Source organism: Ambystoma mexicanum, chromosome 7q (genome assembly GCF_040938575.1).
Source record: "Ambystoma mexicanum isolate Mex_15411 chromosome 7q, UKY_AmexF1_1, whole genome shotgun sequence".
In the NCBI taxonomy this organism is placed as follows: domain Eukaryota; kingdom Metazoa; phylum Chordata; class Amphibia; order Caudata; family Ambystomatidae; genus Ambystoma; species Ambystoma mexicanum.
Window position 1 is genome coordinate 1,083,734,500 of NC_090941.1, and position 16,903 is coordinate 1,083,751,402.

General features: G+C 45.3%; 1 protein-coding gene across 1 annotated transcript in view; it reads right to left on the bottom strand.

The window, feature by feature from the left end:
* Positions 1-5,391: 5,391 nt before the first annotated feature.
* The window catches only part of LOC138528000 (indolethylamine N-methyltransferase-like), a 151,588-nt gene continuing 140,076 nt past the window's right edge, over positions 5,392-16,903 (bottom strand). The window contains exon 3 of the mRNA XM_069639424.1: positions 5,392-6,270. Coding sequence (XP_069495525.1) covers positions 6,003-6,270 — 268 coding nt within the window. The 3' untranslated portion in view covers positions 5,392-6,002. The remainder of the gene's footprint in view (positions 6,271-16,903) is intronic.

A 16,903-nucleotide genomic window follows, 5' to 3' on the forward strand; every position in this document is an offset into this window, starting at 1 on the left:
GTCCTTGGCCCACAACAATAGTTCTAGTTGCTAAACCAGATCAGTCGTGGAAATTTTGTATTGACTTTTGCAAGCTAAATTTATGACAATTATCCTATGCCGAGGATTGATGGTTTAATTGACAAACTGGGACAAGCCAAATACATCACATTAACAATTTGGTGTGCAAGTGCATTTCAGCATCTTGTCAAGCTAAATACATCTCCATGATTGTTCTGACAAAGGGCTATTGGCAGGTTCCTTGGGACCCCTCTGACCAGGAAAATATGGCTTTCTTTACTCCCTGTTTCAATTTACATTCCTTCCCTTCAGACTGCATGGGGCTCCCACCACCTTCCAGAGGTTGATGTATAAGGTATTGCAACTTTTTCCTCATTTTTGTTGTGCATTCTTCAATTACATTTTGATCCACAGCCAGACCTGTGAAGAACATCTTTTCTACTTGTATGAGATTGAAAGAGCCCTAAGGAAGGCTGGACTGACTGCCAACCCCATGAAATGCCATCAGGCACACACAACTGTTAAGTACCTTTGTGTAAGGAATTGTTTAGTGCAATCCCAGATGGACAAATTAAAAGCCATCCAGGAAACATCTCCCACTAAAACAAAAAGGGAATGGGGCTCACAGGGTATTACCACCGATTTATTCCTAGTTACTCTAGTAAAGCATCATGTCTAACCAATACATTTAAAAATGCAGAACCCCAGAAAATATGGTGGGGTAAACAAGAACAGGATAGCTTTAATATATTTAATCATATTTTGTGCAGCAAACCTGTCCTCCAGTTCCCTATTTCAACCAAGAGTTTATCCTGTAGACAGATGCGTCCAAAGTAGGTCTTGGCGCTGTTATTTCCCAAGAGTATGAAAGACTGATCATCCCATTCTATATATTAGTAGGGAGCTCTTTCCTCGAGAGAATAACTATGCTGCTAATGAGTTAGATGCCTTACCCTTCAAATGAGCCATAACCTACTTAAAGTATAACCTTTCTGGTCATAAATTCCGAATAGTGACTGATCACTCAACCTTGACTTGACCAAGTTTAAGGAAAGACACCCATGCTGGCATCATGTGTTGGTTTTTAGATGACCAAACATATTTCTTTCCTTTTTAACACAGAAAGAGGATGGAACAAGGGAACTTAGATGAGGGAGGCAATCTCATTAGGGGAAGGGGATGTGATGATTAACAGGATCTTGTCACTTTTCCCCACAGGCTAGGAGGTGAGGCGGTTATGTAATATTTCCCCTAGAGGTGGCAGACGGGACCTCACAAAACTCCCCTCATGTGGATATGGACTCCTGTTCTATGATGGAACTCGCTATCCATCTAACCTTGAGACCATGAAATACCTAAGGTCCCAAGAGAACCAACACAAAGCACTACTGTTTGTTACTGTGATGATCCCTCATTACCGCACTAAACACTTGACACCACTAAGATGAAGAAGGATGAAAGGAACATACAAAGTGATAATAATTAATCTCCCAAAAGTACTGATAAGAGGAAGATAGAAGAAGTTACGCAATCTAGTCCTTTTCCAGCTCTAGACAGTTTTGGGAAGATGTAGGGGCCTGAGGACTCCTGAAACACACTCCATGGACACAAAAGAAAGACTGCAGCTCTCTGCTGGTGAGGTCCCAGCTACAGGAGCTACCAATCAAGGAATTACTCCATGAAGGAATAAGCCGGCGTGAAGCCTGTCAGGCCCAGGAAGCTGTGAATGAGGAAGTCAGCAGATGGAGCAAGTAATTGGTCCTGAGGACACCGTGGAAAGATGGAGAAATCCTCCAGAGGGAGGCTTGACCTGAAGAGAAGCTGGAAAAAGGCTGATGGTTGTGTGACCTTAGGGAGTGGACCATGTAGTCCCTCAACAATGCTGATACCGATAGACTGGAGACCCTGGAGGGCCAATGCAGTGCAGCAGGGAGTGGAGAGAGAACCAAGGGAACGAGTCAACCCAACCCCCAAGGGATGCACCAGTAGCGTGGCCCCAGAAAATAGAGTGTAACGGGAGCTACGGTAGACCCAGTATGGGCTTGTGGAAGAGTGAAGAGTGCATCAGGAGTAATGTCCCTCGTCACATTAACAGTGTTAAGGATACCACAAGTGAAGAATGTATCAGGAGTAATCTCCCCCACCACAGAAATAGTGCTAAAGATACCAAGACTAAAGAGTGCTTTGGGAGTAATCTCACTCGTCACAGTAACTGTGTAAAAGATACCAAAAGTGGAGAGTGGATCAGGAGTAATCGCCCCCGTCACAATAATCACAAGGAAGAATTCATGAGTGAAGAGTGCTTCAGGAGAAATCGCCCTCGTCACAATTAACACAAAAGAGACATTCAGAATAAACAAAGTTACAAGAGTGATATCTCTAACAATATTGTTGGTAAGATTATTGGAATAAGCCAATGGCAACTCAGAAGTGATCTCCCTTGTTTTTTAGCCAAGGAGAAGACAAAAGAAGTTCTGGAATATATACAGTGCAAGGAAGGAAGAACTGTTGGACATTTGGTCAAGCCAAAGAAAGCCCATGGGAGGAACCACAAGGGCCTGCAAGGACTGCTACAATAAACTATCCAAGGGCAGCCCTTAAGCCCTTAAGCCTGACCCAGTCTGACCAGGAGAAGGGAGACATTCTCCTGGCTTCATCTTTGTTTGTTCAGAACTGTTGTACGGGACTGTTAGAAGTAGCCCTGAGGCTGACCCACTTGGAGAAGATGAAGGAAGCCATTCTCCTGGCATTTTTTCTTTTGGTTAAAACACATTTCATTAGTGGTGGGGTCAGAGTAGGTTAGGGTTGTTTAAGTTAAAGCTTATGATTAAAATGCCACCACTTTGTCCGACTCCTTCTTCTGACATAACACAATGGGTGAAAATGTCCAGAAGGTGAAAAGACAAGGGTCATTCCGAGTTTGGAGGCAGCCATGGTGCTAATAGCACCATGGCTGCCTCCAAACTCGGGTCCAGGCAGTCGGAATGTGGACTTACCCGGACATTCTGACCTATGTGGACCCGGTAAATCCCCATTTCGAAAACCATTCCCCATTCCCATTGATTGGAATGGGGAAGGAGCTAATAACAGGCCAGTTATTGGCTCCATGGTCCCTTAACGGGTCCCGCTAAGGGCGGTTGGTAAAACCAGCCGGCCCTAGTGGGACCCGCTGAGGGACCTCGGAATGCAGCAGTAGGGTATTAATGGCACCGGCATCCTTACCGGTGCCATTAACCCCCTACCGCCATACTCGGAATGACCCTCAAGGTTTTTAACCAACTTTACAAGATGTGTATTCTAACCTCTGGTGAATCTCAGTCTCTTGCCACAAAAAGAAAAGTACTTCATTTTGAGCGAACGTTACAGAAATCATTGTTATTTACAGAGGGCTTAGCTATGTATTCATCCAGCCTGTCTGACTTGTCTGAGAGCTTTACTCAGAGAAAGGGCCATCAGGGATTTAATGTAAAATGTTGGTAAACTAGCCATCAAAAAATAGAACAGGTATTTTCTTGAATCAGTGATGCAACTGGGATTGTCTAAATCCATTCCTGCATGCAATGCTCCTAGCTCTTAATTCTGTGAATGGGAAGTGGTTTTCTAAATCAGCCTGTTATTGGATATATTTACATTTGCATATCTATTGAGAACAAAGATCATCCATTGTATTTCAGACACCAGTCTTTCTGAAAGATTGCAGGGATATTGAATTGGTGTATATTTTCAAATTATTTATTAAAAACAGTTTTTCAAGTGTTTTTCGCCAATCAAAATAAAAACAAATAAATAAATGTTCTTTATTACGCTTCAGTCACAAAAGCAACAGCATAAAAATACAAAATACATAAAAAGCAGCATGCTTTGAAAAAGAAGAATACAAGCATTCATACAAAGCTAAAAATCCATCAAGGATGTGCCTCTCCAACAAAGATCTCAACCTTTAAAAACCTGTTCTGTACTAAAACCATCCGCACTAGCATTAACAATTGATCTACTAATTACTTCAATTCATTTTGAAGCATGTCAGCTTGTTGTACTTTATTTTTTCTGATGCAATGTTCAGACATAATTAAACTGACAGGTTAAACCTGAATCAGTGCTGCTAAAAAAATCTCCTCAACATCATTCTCTGCACACATTGTGTGTACTGTGTAATCAAATAAATTCAGCTTATTTCTGTGCTTCTGCACTACTTCAACTTACAAGATCATGAAAAGAATGCAGGTCTCTTTCTGTGGCTCTGCACTAATTTATTTTATGGGACAACCAAATATAAAGTGGAAAATGCTTATTAACTAACACAGTTTACATGGCAATTAAATACTGAATGCTTCCTTCTCTCTGTGGAAACATGTAAAATCTTAATAAGCACATTGGTGCTCTAAATAATGACTCTTGATAAAGGTTCCATGATATTCTCATTGTCGCTGGCATTGCATCATGGCTGGGGAGGATTCAACTCTCTGCTTCCATTATCTGATTTGTGGAATTTCAGGGCCATGCTCCCCTCTCCTGCGTGACTTGCCGTCAATAAGCCACGGGATTGTGTTTGTTTCCTGAGCCTACTCCAAGACAGATTTCTGTGGTGATGTATGGTGATGTACATACATTTTAGGTTGCTGCTTAATCTAATCTTTAAGTGCACGTTGCTGCATTTAAAAACAAATTCATTAGCTCAACAGGTTTGGCGTTGCTGATGTTCAGAGGAGAATTGCCTACCATTTTGGTGCTGGATTGCCCTTGTGGGTGGGACCAGACTGATCTGCAAATTTATATTTTTCCTCTCTAAAGGGAGCATGCAGCTAGAACATAGTTCTATACCCTCCTGAGTGGAAGACATGATATAGACCAGGTTATTAGAACCATGTTCATTGTGAGTAGAGGAGCTCCCATACTCTTGTTAAATTTGTAAAACATTTTGTTTAATGGGCTTCTTCCAAAGAAAGTTGATGACAATTGTTTGAAATAGAACAACAGTTAAATGGTGTCAAACCTAAGTATTTGTTTTCAAGTTTTTAAAATTGGAGGATATTATTTCCAGAGCTATGTAGAAGAGAAAGATATGAGTATTGCAATATGGGTAAAGGTGAATAAGAAATACTTTTCTTCAGAGAAAAGAAGGTGCCAGAGGGGAGATACACTGATTCTAGGATGCTGAGCACCGATGCATAATGCCAGGATCCAGGCCAAACAGCAAGATCAGTACAATGGAATCAGACAGTACTGATGAAGGAAAAGGTATTGCAGTACTGACATGCGATTACACCCTGCTGTTAAAGATGTGAATTCAGTACATTGTAATACATGTGTTGAAAGGTGAGAAGATGGTTGATACTATACCATTAAATAACAATAAACTGGTTTGAAATAAAATAGAGTCCAGACAATAGACATGGAACAAACATGTTTATTGCTTCCTGTTCTCGAAATTAAGTGGAGATTCTGACAATGTTACTGGTTATTACAAGCACTAGTCAATACAATGTAAAGCAATGAGATACAGAATCATGATATCCAAGCATTAAGGCATTTCCTGGCTGGCCACATTGGTAAACATAATTATAATTGTATTATACTTAATATGTACTTAGTATGTACTTAGATTTGTCTAAAAGAAGACATTGCACTTCACAACAAAAGCCAATACATTGCAAAGTTAGAGATTGCCTTTTCAAAAGTGCAGAGCCAAATATTTGCATTCCAACAACACACTGTAGCAAGGCAGAGAACCAAACACAATATGCAGTACAAGGATGCTAGATGACCAGCGAACACCCACGAATCAACGTGCAGATATATCTACGTGTCTTTCGTATTGCTGAAGTATGAATTTATTACACATTTCTTTCTTTACATGCAACAAGGCACAGAGCACTAGAGAAATCAACAACAGAATATAGTGTGTTATTAGCTCTCAGATTATTCTGTGATTCTTTAATTTTAAAGCCTGCATCACTCAAAGCTTGGTTCACACATTCCTCATCTAGGCATAAACAAGGGAACTAGAATGTGTCAGACATAACAAAGGTGCACCCAAGGAATACATTCAGGAGAAGGTAGCCACCTATTTTTAACTGGGATGACATATCTGTCAGAGTCTTGCAGAAAACATCTAATCGTGGGGAAAAGAATTCCAAGAAATGTATTACGAGAATGCAGTCAACTTGAGTCGGAAGACTTGGAAGAACTAGACAACCTTCTTTGGCTTCACACTTTAGAATCTTTGTCATCTTTCCTCTCAGCATTTCTTCTTTCTCAGTCCACGTTTGTCTGTGGATGTAAACACAGCAAATAATTCAACAGATCCTACTTTGTGCAATATGCAGACAAGTAGATGTTTACTTTAGATGACGGTTCATCGGCTTGCACCAAGTGAACATATATTGGGTCAACGCTTTCTGTCATATTACAGTAAGTGAATGCTCACAACTATGGTGATCCAGCAGTAGAAGCTACTTCTGCACCAGACACAATCACTCCACTGGTTCCACATCTACTGCTGCAATATACCAAACCCTGTGCTTGTCCAGTGTGTGTGTGTGTGTGTGCTCATGGAAACTCCTCCTGACTGCGGGAATTCGATCAATAAATGATGATGGAATTAATTGTACCTCGTTTTCTGAAATGGAAATTGAGGTTCAGGCAACTTATCATGTTCAGAAAACAATCCCGGTTACAAATCCTGTTAACAAATGCATCTGATTGCTGAGAACTTAAAAGATTAATGCGCCATATCCAACTTTCCACAAAACCTAAACTCTACTATTCCAAAAAAGAGGCACACCCCATGCTCCCTCTGGTATCCTTTGCTTTTCTTTCAGTAGTTTCTCTTAGCTCAAGGCTTCAACCTGCAAAAGCAGCAGAGATCGCCAGAAACAAGAACACAATGCACAATTATTAATAAAAAAGTGTGGGGCCCAATTGAGGAAAAGATAGTTGTCATGTGTGCAACTACTGTATCACTAAACGTGTGTGCGAGTGTACTTCCAATACACACACACATGCATGAGGCTCAGAGTGCAGCATCTATCACCTCATCACCAGAACCAAACTCATAAAACAAAGTGAGTGGATGGACATGTAGTACCACACACTTACAATCCCAGGCACCAAACTTGTATCTTGCCCAAAGCATGTTCACCAAATAAATGCCAGCACAGACAAAACTCGACTGCCAGAGACAAATGCAGAACTCACTCAATGAACACAACACAAAAGAAATGAACAATATAAATCCTTTAATACAAGAGGAAATACATGCATAACTAGAAGGGATGCATTGACATGTCAAGCCAATGGTGTGCATCTTGGATTAACTCAAGGAAAAGTTAAAACAGTGACATTGACCATATCCGATTCCGTCCATCAAAATGTTAGAGTAAATGCACAACAGGACTATCAAGGCATCAGGAATCCCCTCACCTGATGCTTATACAACACAAACTCCTGCAGGAAAGAGTTGAGCTACTCAAGGAATAATCACCCCCGGCCATCTCAGTAAAAATTCAATGAAATTATCCAGCCACCAACTCATGTGCAGCTGACATCACCATGTTCAACTCTCAGCAAACATCACAAGCAGGCACAGATGGAGCGGATGGATCAGATTTCTGTGGCACTAGTGAACACTGTTTGCCTCTGGTTGTTGCCACAAAGAAGGTGAAAATACAACTTGACGAAAATATTGTCATGGAAAACCAATGTCAAAGAATAGAGAGACACCAGCTCAGCAAGGGCCTCCAGCAAAACTGAAAGCACACCCATGTTCCTTTACTATGTAGACACCTCATGCTCAACAATGGCGCGTACCCTCATATCACTAGGTATTATCATGGGGTGCTATGGTAAGCATCGACATGTGTCTGTTTGACTAACATGAAAGTTTATCGCCTGGCCCTGTAAAGGGAAAGGGACCTGGAACATCAGTTCCAATGCCTGATGTGAGTGAAGGTGACTGAAGTGCAGGTGTGCCAGTTGTGGGTGTAAATATCTATGATGTGGACCACATGTATCCTCCATCATTTGAGTCACAACTGCAAGGTATTGAGCTCTGTTCTCCCCTGTTACAGATGGAGGATGACTACCCAAGGGACAGTAAAGGCCCCTATGTACCCATATTTGGCTTACAAACATACATACAAGAACTGTGTGATGTCATTTCTGCATACCTTAAGTGCCACACATCTACCAACACAAACAGATGTTGCCTCTGTGCAGACAAGAAGTGGCACATGGCCAAAGCTTTGGTTGTCACAGCGTGTCTTTCTGGTGCATTTCTAACATGTTTTTCAATGGGCTCTTTATTGTTCTGCCATCTCTTGCCCTGGCATTGCCTCATTAGCTCATAATGTCAGGATCACTTCTTTGCCTCACAACCCAAGAGCGATGCTGTCTACATCAAATGCTCTCTGACCTCCCCAGGCCAAAGCATTACCTGGCATATAGTGAGGGATGTGGTTGGCAATGTTGGCACCATCACCATATACCAAAGACGTTCCCATTGTCTCAGGTTTAGTCTCCACACTTTGAGTGACTTCTCTACCCGTCCTTTCTGACTTCTACATAATCTGAGCTGCTGGTCGTGTGTCACAGGGAAGCTTCTCCCTTGGGTTGGGATGCATGCTGCAGTGAAATGTGTGGGGTTTCAGCTCTGCTTTGGGGATCTTCCATATTCATGTGGGTCACCTGGGCTGCTCCTATGGCCGAGTGATTATAACTGCCCCACAATCTTAATGCTGAAAATGAATGTACGATTCGTAAAGGACCACCCTAATGCGCAAGTAATGAAACATTTCTCCCGATAAAATGTGTGGCAAAGGCAGCAAGTAATGTGGCAGCAAAGGCAGTTTGGATGATACTCTGGGGATTGTTTGCACTAACAGCACATGTTGATGTGTTATGTGATTGTATGGGCATATATTCCATGCTGCAGAAAATGCACTCTGAATGTGCAGGTAAGGTCCTGCATACATGCATATGGATTCAGGGCAGCAATGCATAAAGCTCAAGATAAAGTCTGTTCCTGACCTCCCCCTTCCTGCTTTCCTCTGCACTCAGCACCACAGTATGGATTGGTACTTTATTGGTGCCATAGTAGTCAAATTAGTATTACTTCTTACTATGCAATACTATGAAGGAGCTGCACACAGATATTTAAAGAGTCAATTAATGTTGGTGTTTCCCACTCTGGACATATGCTCTTGGTCAGTACAATGGCCCTCATTACGACCCTGGCGGAATTCGAAAAACGATGGCGGAAATGTAATACCGCCATCGAATACCGCTCGTTGCGATTATGACCCGTCACCGTAAAGTACGATGCCATTAGCGACACTGTAGTGAACGCCAACGCTAACTGCACCAAGTACGCGCACGCGCGCCTTGCAAAACCGTAATTTCCGCCATGGCGCAACGGTACGCGAATTCTGACCCTAGCGGACATTTACTTAACGCCATCAAGCATGGCGGAAAGTACCATTCCACCATGGTGAGAATTACGGCATCGCGAACCAACCGTAAATGGCCCTACTGAGTGCCTGTACTCCACTCCCTGCCCACATTTCACAACTCCTCGTAGGCGCAATGTAGTCACACTATGCAACCAGTGAAATGTACAAGTCACCCATGCATGCCAACGAACAAATGCATGCAGGGGCTCCAAGTGCCTTGTGAGTGGCCATCCATATTTGGCATGTCACCATTGCCGTACTGATGCAGCACAGGCATGTGAAGGTTCAAGTACACCAAAATGAACTGAAATATTCCATGAGACAAAACAACAATAGTCCCCCATCGCCTGCCATCAGTGTAAATCAACATTCAAAGCAGTATCCTGAGGGAGACTGCACCAGCCCTGTACTCTTGCCAGTAGACAAACCAACCATCAGCATAAGCATGTACCACACAAGTTGGCAGAGTGACTGAGCAGCCAGGCTCATCTCAAGAGGGGCCAATGGGAGCTGTAGGGCACAGATGGCACGAATACAGAAGCAATTCCAATGGACCTGACCTCAGTCTCCCTCCAAGAAACGCACGCATACACAGGCACCTGTGACCAGCCATTTTCTGATAATCCCATCATTCCACCAATCCACCTGGCTGACCGGCATCTGTTGCACAAAAGCTAATCCCCCGCCCCTGAGCATGACATCATAAAAACAGGCCTAATGGCAGCCCCTATCCCTGACCTTACTGGGCTTCGTAGGCAAACGCGGCCAGTACAGTACCACACAACTCTACTCAGAAGCCGGAACCCAATGCAGATCATCTCACAATACATCGCGCCACAAATCAGAATATGCTACATTACTAGCAAAGAATAACGCTACACGGTTAATATCTGAATATAAATTTACTGCACATCAAAATCACCAAGCCCATACAGCTATTTGCTCATAAACTCCCAAATAATTTCCATTACTGTGGGCTGCATCCGCAAGAAATGACCAGCTTCTTCTTGTGTGACGCACTGTTCCTTCATGGTACACAGGGGCTACATTTAAGTCCAAAAAGGCAACATGGAAGCGCCTAGAACCGCAGGGCCGTCCCATGAAGTAGGCACTAGTCCAGCTGAATGGTTGATATGTTGCTCCTAGCCACTAGTACTGCGTAAGGGCATGTGGCCCATTGGCGATCGTCCCATAAGATCGTAATGGTGCTCCACTGATTAACTCGAAGCTGCAGGTGTCGACTGTAAAGGCCATCTGCAGGAGTGGCGTACAGATGGCAGCGGCAAAAGGGGAGGAGATACCTGTCACCCAAATGAAAAGAAAAATAATAGTATGGGCATCCGAACTTCATATGTATTACTCACTTCATTCAACACACTAAATCTACAACCATATGCATGCTAGCCCACTCAAAAGGATTAATTTCACCCAAAAATCACTTGCGAATCATAACGATATAAATCGAGGTGAATACACTATTACAAACAAGTGTTTGTGTGCATGCGTCTGTTAAAACAGAATCCATGAGATGGGATTAGGAACGTGCATAGACACAAGTGTTTGAAGGCGCGTCGAGACAGGGAGGGTTCAACAAGGGCAGATAGACGATGGTCCCACTATGGCAGCTTTGCATCACATAGCGCAGGGGAAGGGGATAGATTCCAAAAAGCCATGTACATGGCAAACTCTCAATTAAATCATCTGTCCATGCATCCATTTATCATTCCCTCATCCCGGTATAAAAACGCCTGAATATTTACTCACATAACATTTGATATTTCCATTGAGTCTGTGCGTAATGCAGTCTGCAAAATCCACTGTGCTCCTGCCTGGATTTCTAGTGTAGTGAAGTAACATGTATTTGGGAACGTCCTGCCTTATCGTCCACTACGCTATTGCGCATCCCATTCAATTCATATCAATCATTGCATTCTCGTCATGGGCCCTGTCCCAAGGACATTCAACAATAGAACGTTATATTTCCAGTCAGACCTGTGGGCGTCTCCTCGCCGCTAGTTGAAAACCAAAAGCGCTGTCCTTCGAATTCCTCATTTGCAACATCACGTCGAAAAGGCATCTGTGAACGCTTGAATTCACAAATACATCTATGTAGTGCGGCTGTGTGTGAAAATGGTAACTGGCTTCAATCACTAATGGGACTCCCCGCCGTCGGTGAACGTCGGTACAGTGCTGCATGAGGGTCCACCGTTGATCGAGTACTACATTCCACTGACCCTTCACAAGTTTGTTCGCGACTGCAAATTTAGTATGTGAAACAATGGGACCATAGCAGAATTAACATATAAACCAATATTTCACTGCCATCGGGATTAAATACATGATTGTAATTGCAAGATGCCATGCTTAAAATTGCAGCGTTGTGTGTGGGACGTGCTCGCCCAAAAGTTACTGCAGCTGGCACAGGTGGAATGAATCACCACAGATGGAGGCTATACAGCCTGAAAACACATAAATTGCACACCCACCCCCCTCCCACAACCACACCCACTCCAAAATGCTACCGACAGGACTAGCGATGTTGGGCCTGGGGGACCTGATAGCACTGCAAGTACTCCAACTTCAAGAAGAAGACGAACACCAACTACTACAACAACCGGCCGCACAGAGGAGACGCAGGAGGAGGAGGAGGAGGGCAAGGCAGGGGCAGCAAGGCCCACCAGCACAGCCACTACCACCATGCAGGCAGCCCGCAATCCCACGCCTCCGAGCTAATCCGTTCAACCTCACTGCTGAGCAGATCCACACCCTCTACCGTTTGGACCGGGACACCATAACCGCCATTGTCAACATGACACACGCTGACCTTGTCAGCATGATAGATAGCCCAACCGCCATCCCACCCCTACTGAAGGTGGTGTCTGTACTCCACTTCCTGGCCACAGGCACCTACCAGCACACAGTCGGACAGTTGCATGGCATTTCACAGCCACTATTGTCACGGACACTATTCCAAGTGCTTGATGCCCTCCTGAAGCACACAGACGACTACATCTCTTTACCACGCTCGGAGCAGGAGATTACAAACACAAAAGTGGGATTCCATGCACTTGGCGGCATACCGGGTTGCATTGGTGCCATCGACTGCACCCATGTGGAATTGGTTGTCCCACATGCCATGGAGGTCCAGTACCGCAACCGGAAACAATATCATTCTATCAATGTACAAATGGTGTGTGACTCCAACAGGATCTTTACACATTGTTGTGCCCGATTTCCAGGATCCACCCATGATTCTATGGTCTTGAGGAACTCTACAATACCACGCTACATGGAGCGACACGCAGGGCACCGATCCTGGCTACTCGGTGAGTCTCATTTAATGCATGAAAATGTGGGGTAGGTGATGCGTCAATGACCTGGCAGGAAGGGGGGGGGATGCGTACGTAGCAATGTCATTCCACAAACATCCTTTATTGTCCACATACAGGTGATGCCGGGTATCCACTGAAGAGATGGCTCCTTACACCAATCCGGAACCCACAGAACCAGCATGAGGAGGACTACAACCATGCCCACTCACGTACCCGTGTAGTCATAGAACAGGCATTCGGCCTACTGAAGGCTCGTTTCCGCTGCCTCAGCAGGTCTGGCGGGGCACTCCTGTACCGCCATGAGAAGGTTGCAAAGATGGTCATGGCATGTGTCATGCTACACAACATGTGCGTACGTAGAAATGTGGCCATGCCCCCTGACGCAGAACTGCAAGCACCTGAAGATGGTCATGATGAGGGTGGGGATGTGGCAGCACCTCAAGGAGTCCACGAGGCACAGGAGGCCCGTGAAATTCGTCAGAATCTCATAGATGCATGCTTCGAGCACTCACGCCTGGTGGCTGTTACATGGACACGGGACTTGTGGCACTGTGTGTGTCTGGAACATGCACAATGTGGACTGTACGCCAAGAAAGGCCTCGTACACAAAGATCAATGTCCACACATCTCATTGGATGAATATGAAGAAATGTATGGCAAATGTGAAATGATATTACACACCCAATCGACCCGCCACCCAAAAAAGCCCAACACACCCCCTCCACCCTCCTACCTCCCCCCCGAACACCAGTGTCCAAAGATGCTCATTGTCAGTGGGCAGACGCTATTGCAAGCCTCCTCTCCGGGTATCAGGGGCACCCCTGCCTGTGGAGCGCAGGTTCCTCCCAGATCTACGTTGGGGGCTGCCCTGGACGGAACTTGCAACGGATGATGTCTCTGCCTGCTCACGTCCATGCATGTCCCTAAGGGTTTGTGTGAGCTCAGTGAGCACACGGCACACAGCGGCAAGTTCACCACATACGTCTTTGGACGTTGCATGCAGTTCCCCCCTCAGGCTCTCGGTGCTTCTCTCCATTTGTCCCCTCAGGCTCTCGGTGCTTCCCTCCATTTGTGCCCTTAGTGTCTCGGTACTTCGCTCCATTTCTGCCCTAAGTGTCTCAGTAGATGTTTCAATGGCTGCCTTAGAACCCCCACATTCAGCAGCATGCTCCTTGAGGAGCGTGGCCAGTTGCTGCTGTTGCACAATCATCTGCTCGAGGGACTGTTGCCTCTGCTGGGCCATGCCCATTTGCGGTGGTGTCACAGAGGGGCTGATCACCTCATGTTGCCTTGCCACAGGCCTTGTGGGGGTTGGCCAGTCGTCGTCTTGTGGGTGCCCCCGCGTGGTTTCCTCATGGTGTACGGGATGAAACAAACAGGGGGATTGAGACAGGTCATGGATGGGTCCTACATCGACAGCACCGTTTTCTGTGTCGGAGCATGCTGGCATGAAAGCAGTGTCACCTATGGTGCTGCTGCCACCAGAAGCAGTGCCTTCTGTGGCATCCATTGGGGGGACCTGTGGTGCTGCTGTTGTGGACATGCTGGCTGCTGGGGTGCCTGTTGAAGTCCCCTCCAGTGTGCTGCCACTTGATTTGTGCTGCTGCCGTGTCTTGATCCGTGCAGCTGAGGTGGAGGGTCTTTTGCCGTTGGTCTTGGCCCTCTTTGCAGGTGTGCTGGTAGGGGTGTCCTGAAGCTCGTCGTTTGAATCGGACACTGTGGTGGAGTAAAGGAGGGCGAGCGTTATTTATGGGTCTGTGGAAATTGGAATGGCAATGTATCACATGCATTGGGGTGGTACCTGAGGGTGATTTGGGTAGGGCCTTGGAGGTGGTCTCATTTTTGTGTGGATTGAGGATGCAGTTATTTTGCAGCCTGCAGTTAGGGTGTGCATGCTGCACATGTAGAGGGTGTTTTTAGGAATTTTACTTATTTATGTATTTAATCTGACTTTTAAAGGGCGCTATCATGGCAATGTATGTGGACGTTCTCCTGGACATGTGTTTCTATTGCACTATGGGGACACATGGTACTTCACATGATTGGACATTGTGGATTTAGCATTGTTTTATTTGGGCCACCTACCTGATTCTTCGGATGTCTGCACTCCTTTCTCCATCCCTCCGACTCCCTCTATGCTCTCCATTCCAATGGTGGAGGCACAGATTTCTTCCCAGGGGGTCAACTTGATGGGTGATTTCGATCCTCCCCCGGTAGCTGTGGCAATGTTTCGGTTGGCAGAAAGTATCCTCCGGATGCGTATCCGCAAGTCGTCCCATCGCTTTCTGCATTGCTGTGGGTTGCGGGGTGTGGTCCCCACCGCACTTACCCGCTGTGCCACCAGGGCCCATATGGCCTTCTTGTTCGCAAGTGCCGTCCTGGTCATTTGCGTCGAGAAGATGACGGCAGCATTCTCCTGGAGGGTCTCTGTGAGCACGGTGAGTTCCTCATGGGAGAAGTGGACCTGCCGCTTGCGATCGCACGCTTTTTTAGCAACTTTTCCCATATTTATGTTTTTTAACTGGGGTGGCTAACGGGTTGGGATGTGTCTCAGGGTCGGATTTTTAATGGTTGTGTTGGGATTCTGATTTTATAGGTGTACGGCATGCTGTTTCCCGTTCCGGCCCCATGTTTTTACTTCCGTTTCCGTATATTTACGGTGACCGTAATTTGCGCTGACCGCTCATTACGGTGACCGCTGAGATGGGTGGCGGAATTGCACCTAGGGCGGCGTACGATGGCGGTAAGGGGCGTTTTGGGGTCATTTCCGCCATCGCAGACTTTGCACTTCCGCCATGGCGTAATGCTCGTGCCCGATGGGTCAGAATTAGCCGCACTTTACTCCATCGTGCAATGGCGGAAACGCTATTTACGCTATGGCGGTCATGTCAGTTACTTTCCGCCAGGGTCGTAATGAGGGCCAATGTCTGTAATGCATTGAGTGCATTTGATCAAAACCACTGTATGTCCACCACCTACAGACATGTGTTGAATTCTGAATAAGTAGACCCAGTAGATTACAGTATTTATTAATATTTTGTTTCTCAACACCCCTAGAGACCTGGGTCTTTACACATAAGGGCTTACAAATGTATTCACTGGTCTCATTTTGTTGCACACAATTGGTGTTTCCTCTGTGATGCAGCAAAGTGGCAGGTCTCTGTATTTGCCAGTAGCAGCCTTAATTTCTGCCAGTTTCCAAACCATCAACAAGCTGATGCAAGCAAGTAGTGTGTCTCAAAATGATTGCGGGGTGGGCTGCTGTCAGAGGTGTCTTTCTGAGGAATTTGTTTATGTTGTGTCTCTTGTATCTGCTGTCTCTCAAATTGGAATGGTTGTTGGTCTGGTTTGCTTGGTGTCATTATCAGGGCTGAAGGGGTTTTTGGTGTCGGCTTCCCCTCTTAATATCATTTCCACAGGGCCTCCAATACACCACTTCCAGTGAGCTACTGTAGGGGTGGAATGATCTATTCAGGAAGGATGTTCATCGTGTCTCTAATGGTGCATGATATGCCGGCATGGATCAGGGATGGGATAGACTACATGGAACTCTGGACATTACCTAATGAGCCTCTGCAACATAGGACTCTTGTGTGGGTGCCCTTTTTATCTGATCAACCTTTCCTCTCCCATATCTCCTCATCCCCAACATTCCTTGCTGTGTTTATCTATTTTTTAATCCCAAGATATGCCTTAACATGCATTATGTGGATGTACGTTTTTTGGGAGAACTTCCAAACCTAAAGGGGCTGGGTTTGCTCGCATGCTGTAAAATGGAGCCCCTTTGAAAAACCTTTCCAGGACCACTTTTGGTTTGTATTGACATTGTCAAAGTGTATGTTTTTTGCCATTTTCAGAGCATTAGGACTTAAAGAGATGGTTTCCCAGTGTTACCAGATGCTGCCTTCACAACTGATAGAGTTTGGGTTTGGTGCTTGTACACTGATCTCTTTGGTGGACAGGAGTTTGAAGGCTGGACCCTATCCGTAGTCAAGTGTGGACATGCATGAGTGTGTTTGTGTGCAGTCCATTTTTTATTGCCAGTTACTGCGAATTTGATGCTGCAATAGTTTTACGGTGGCTTTGGTAGGATGCATGCACACCATGTACACACACCCGACG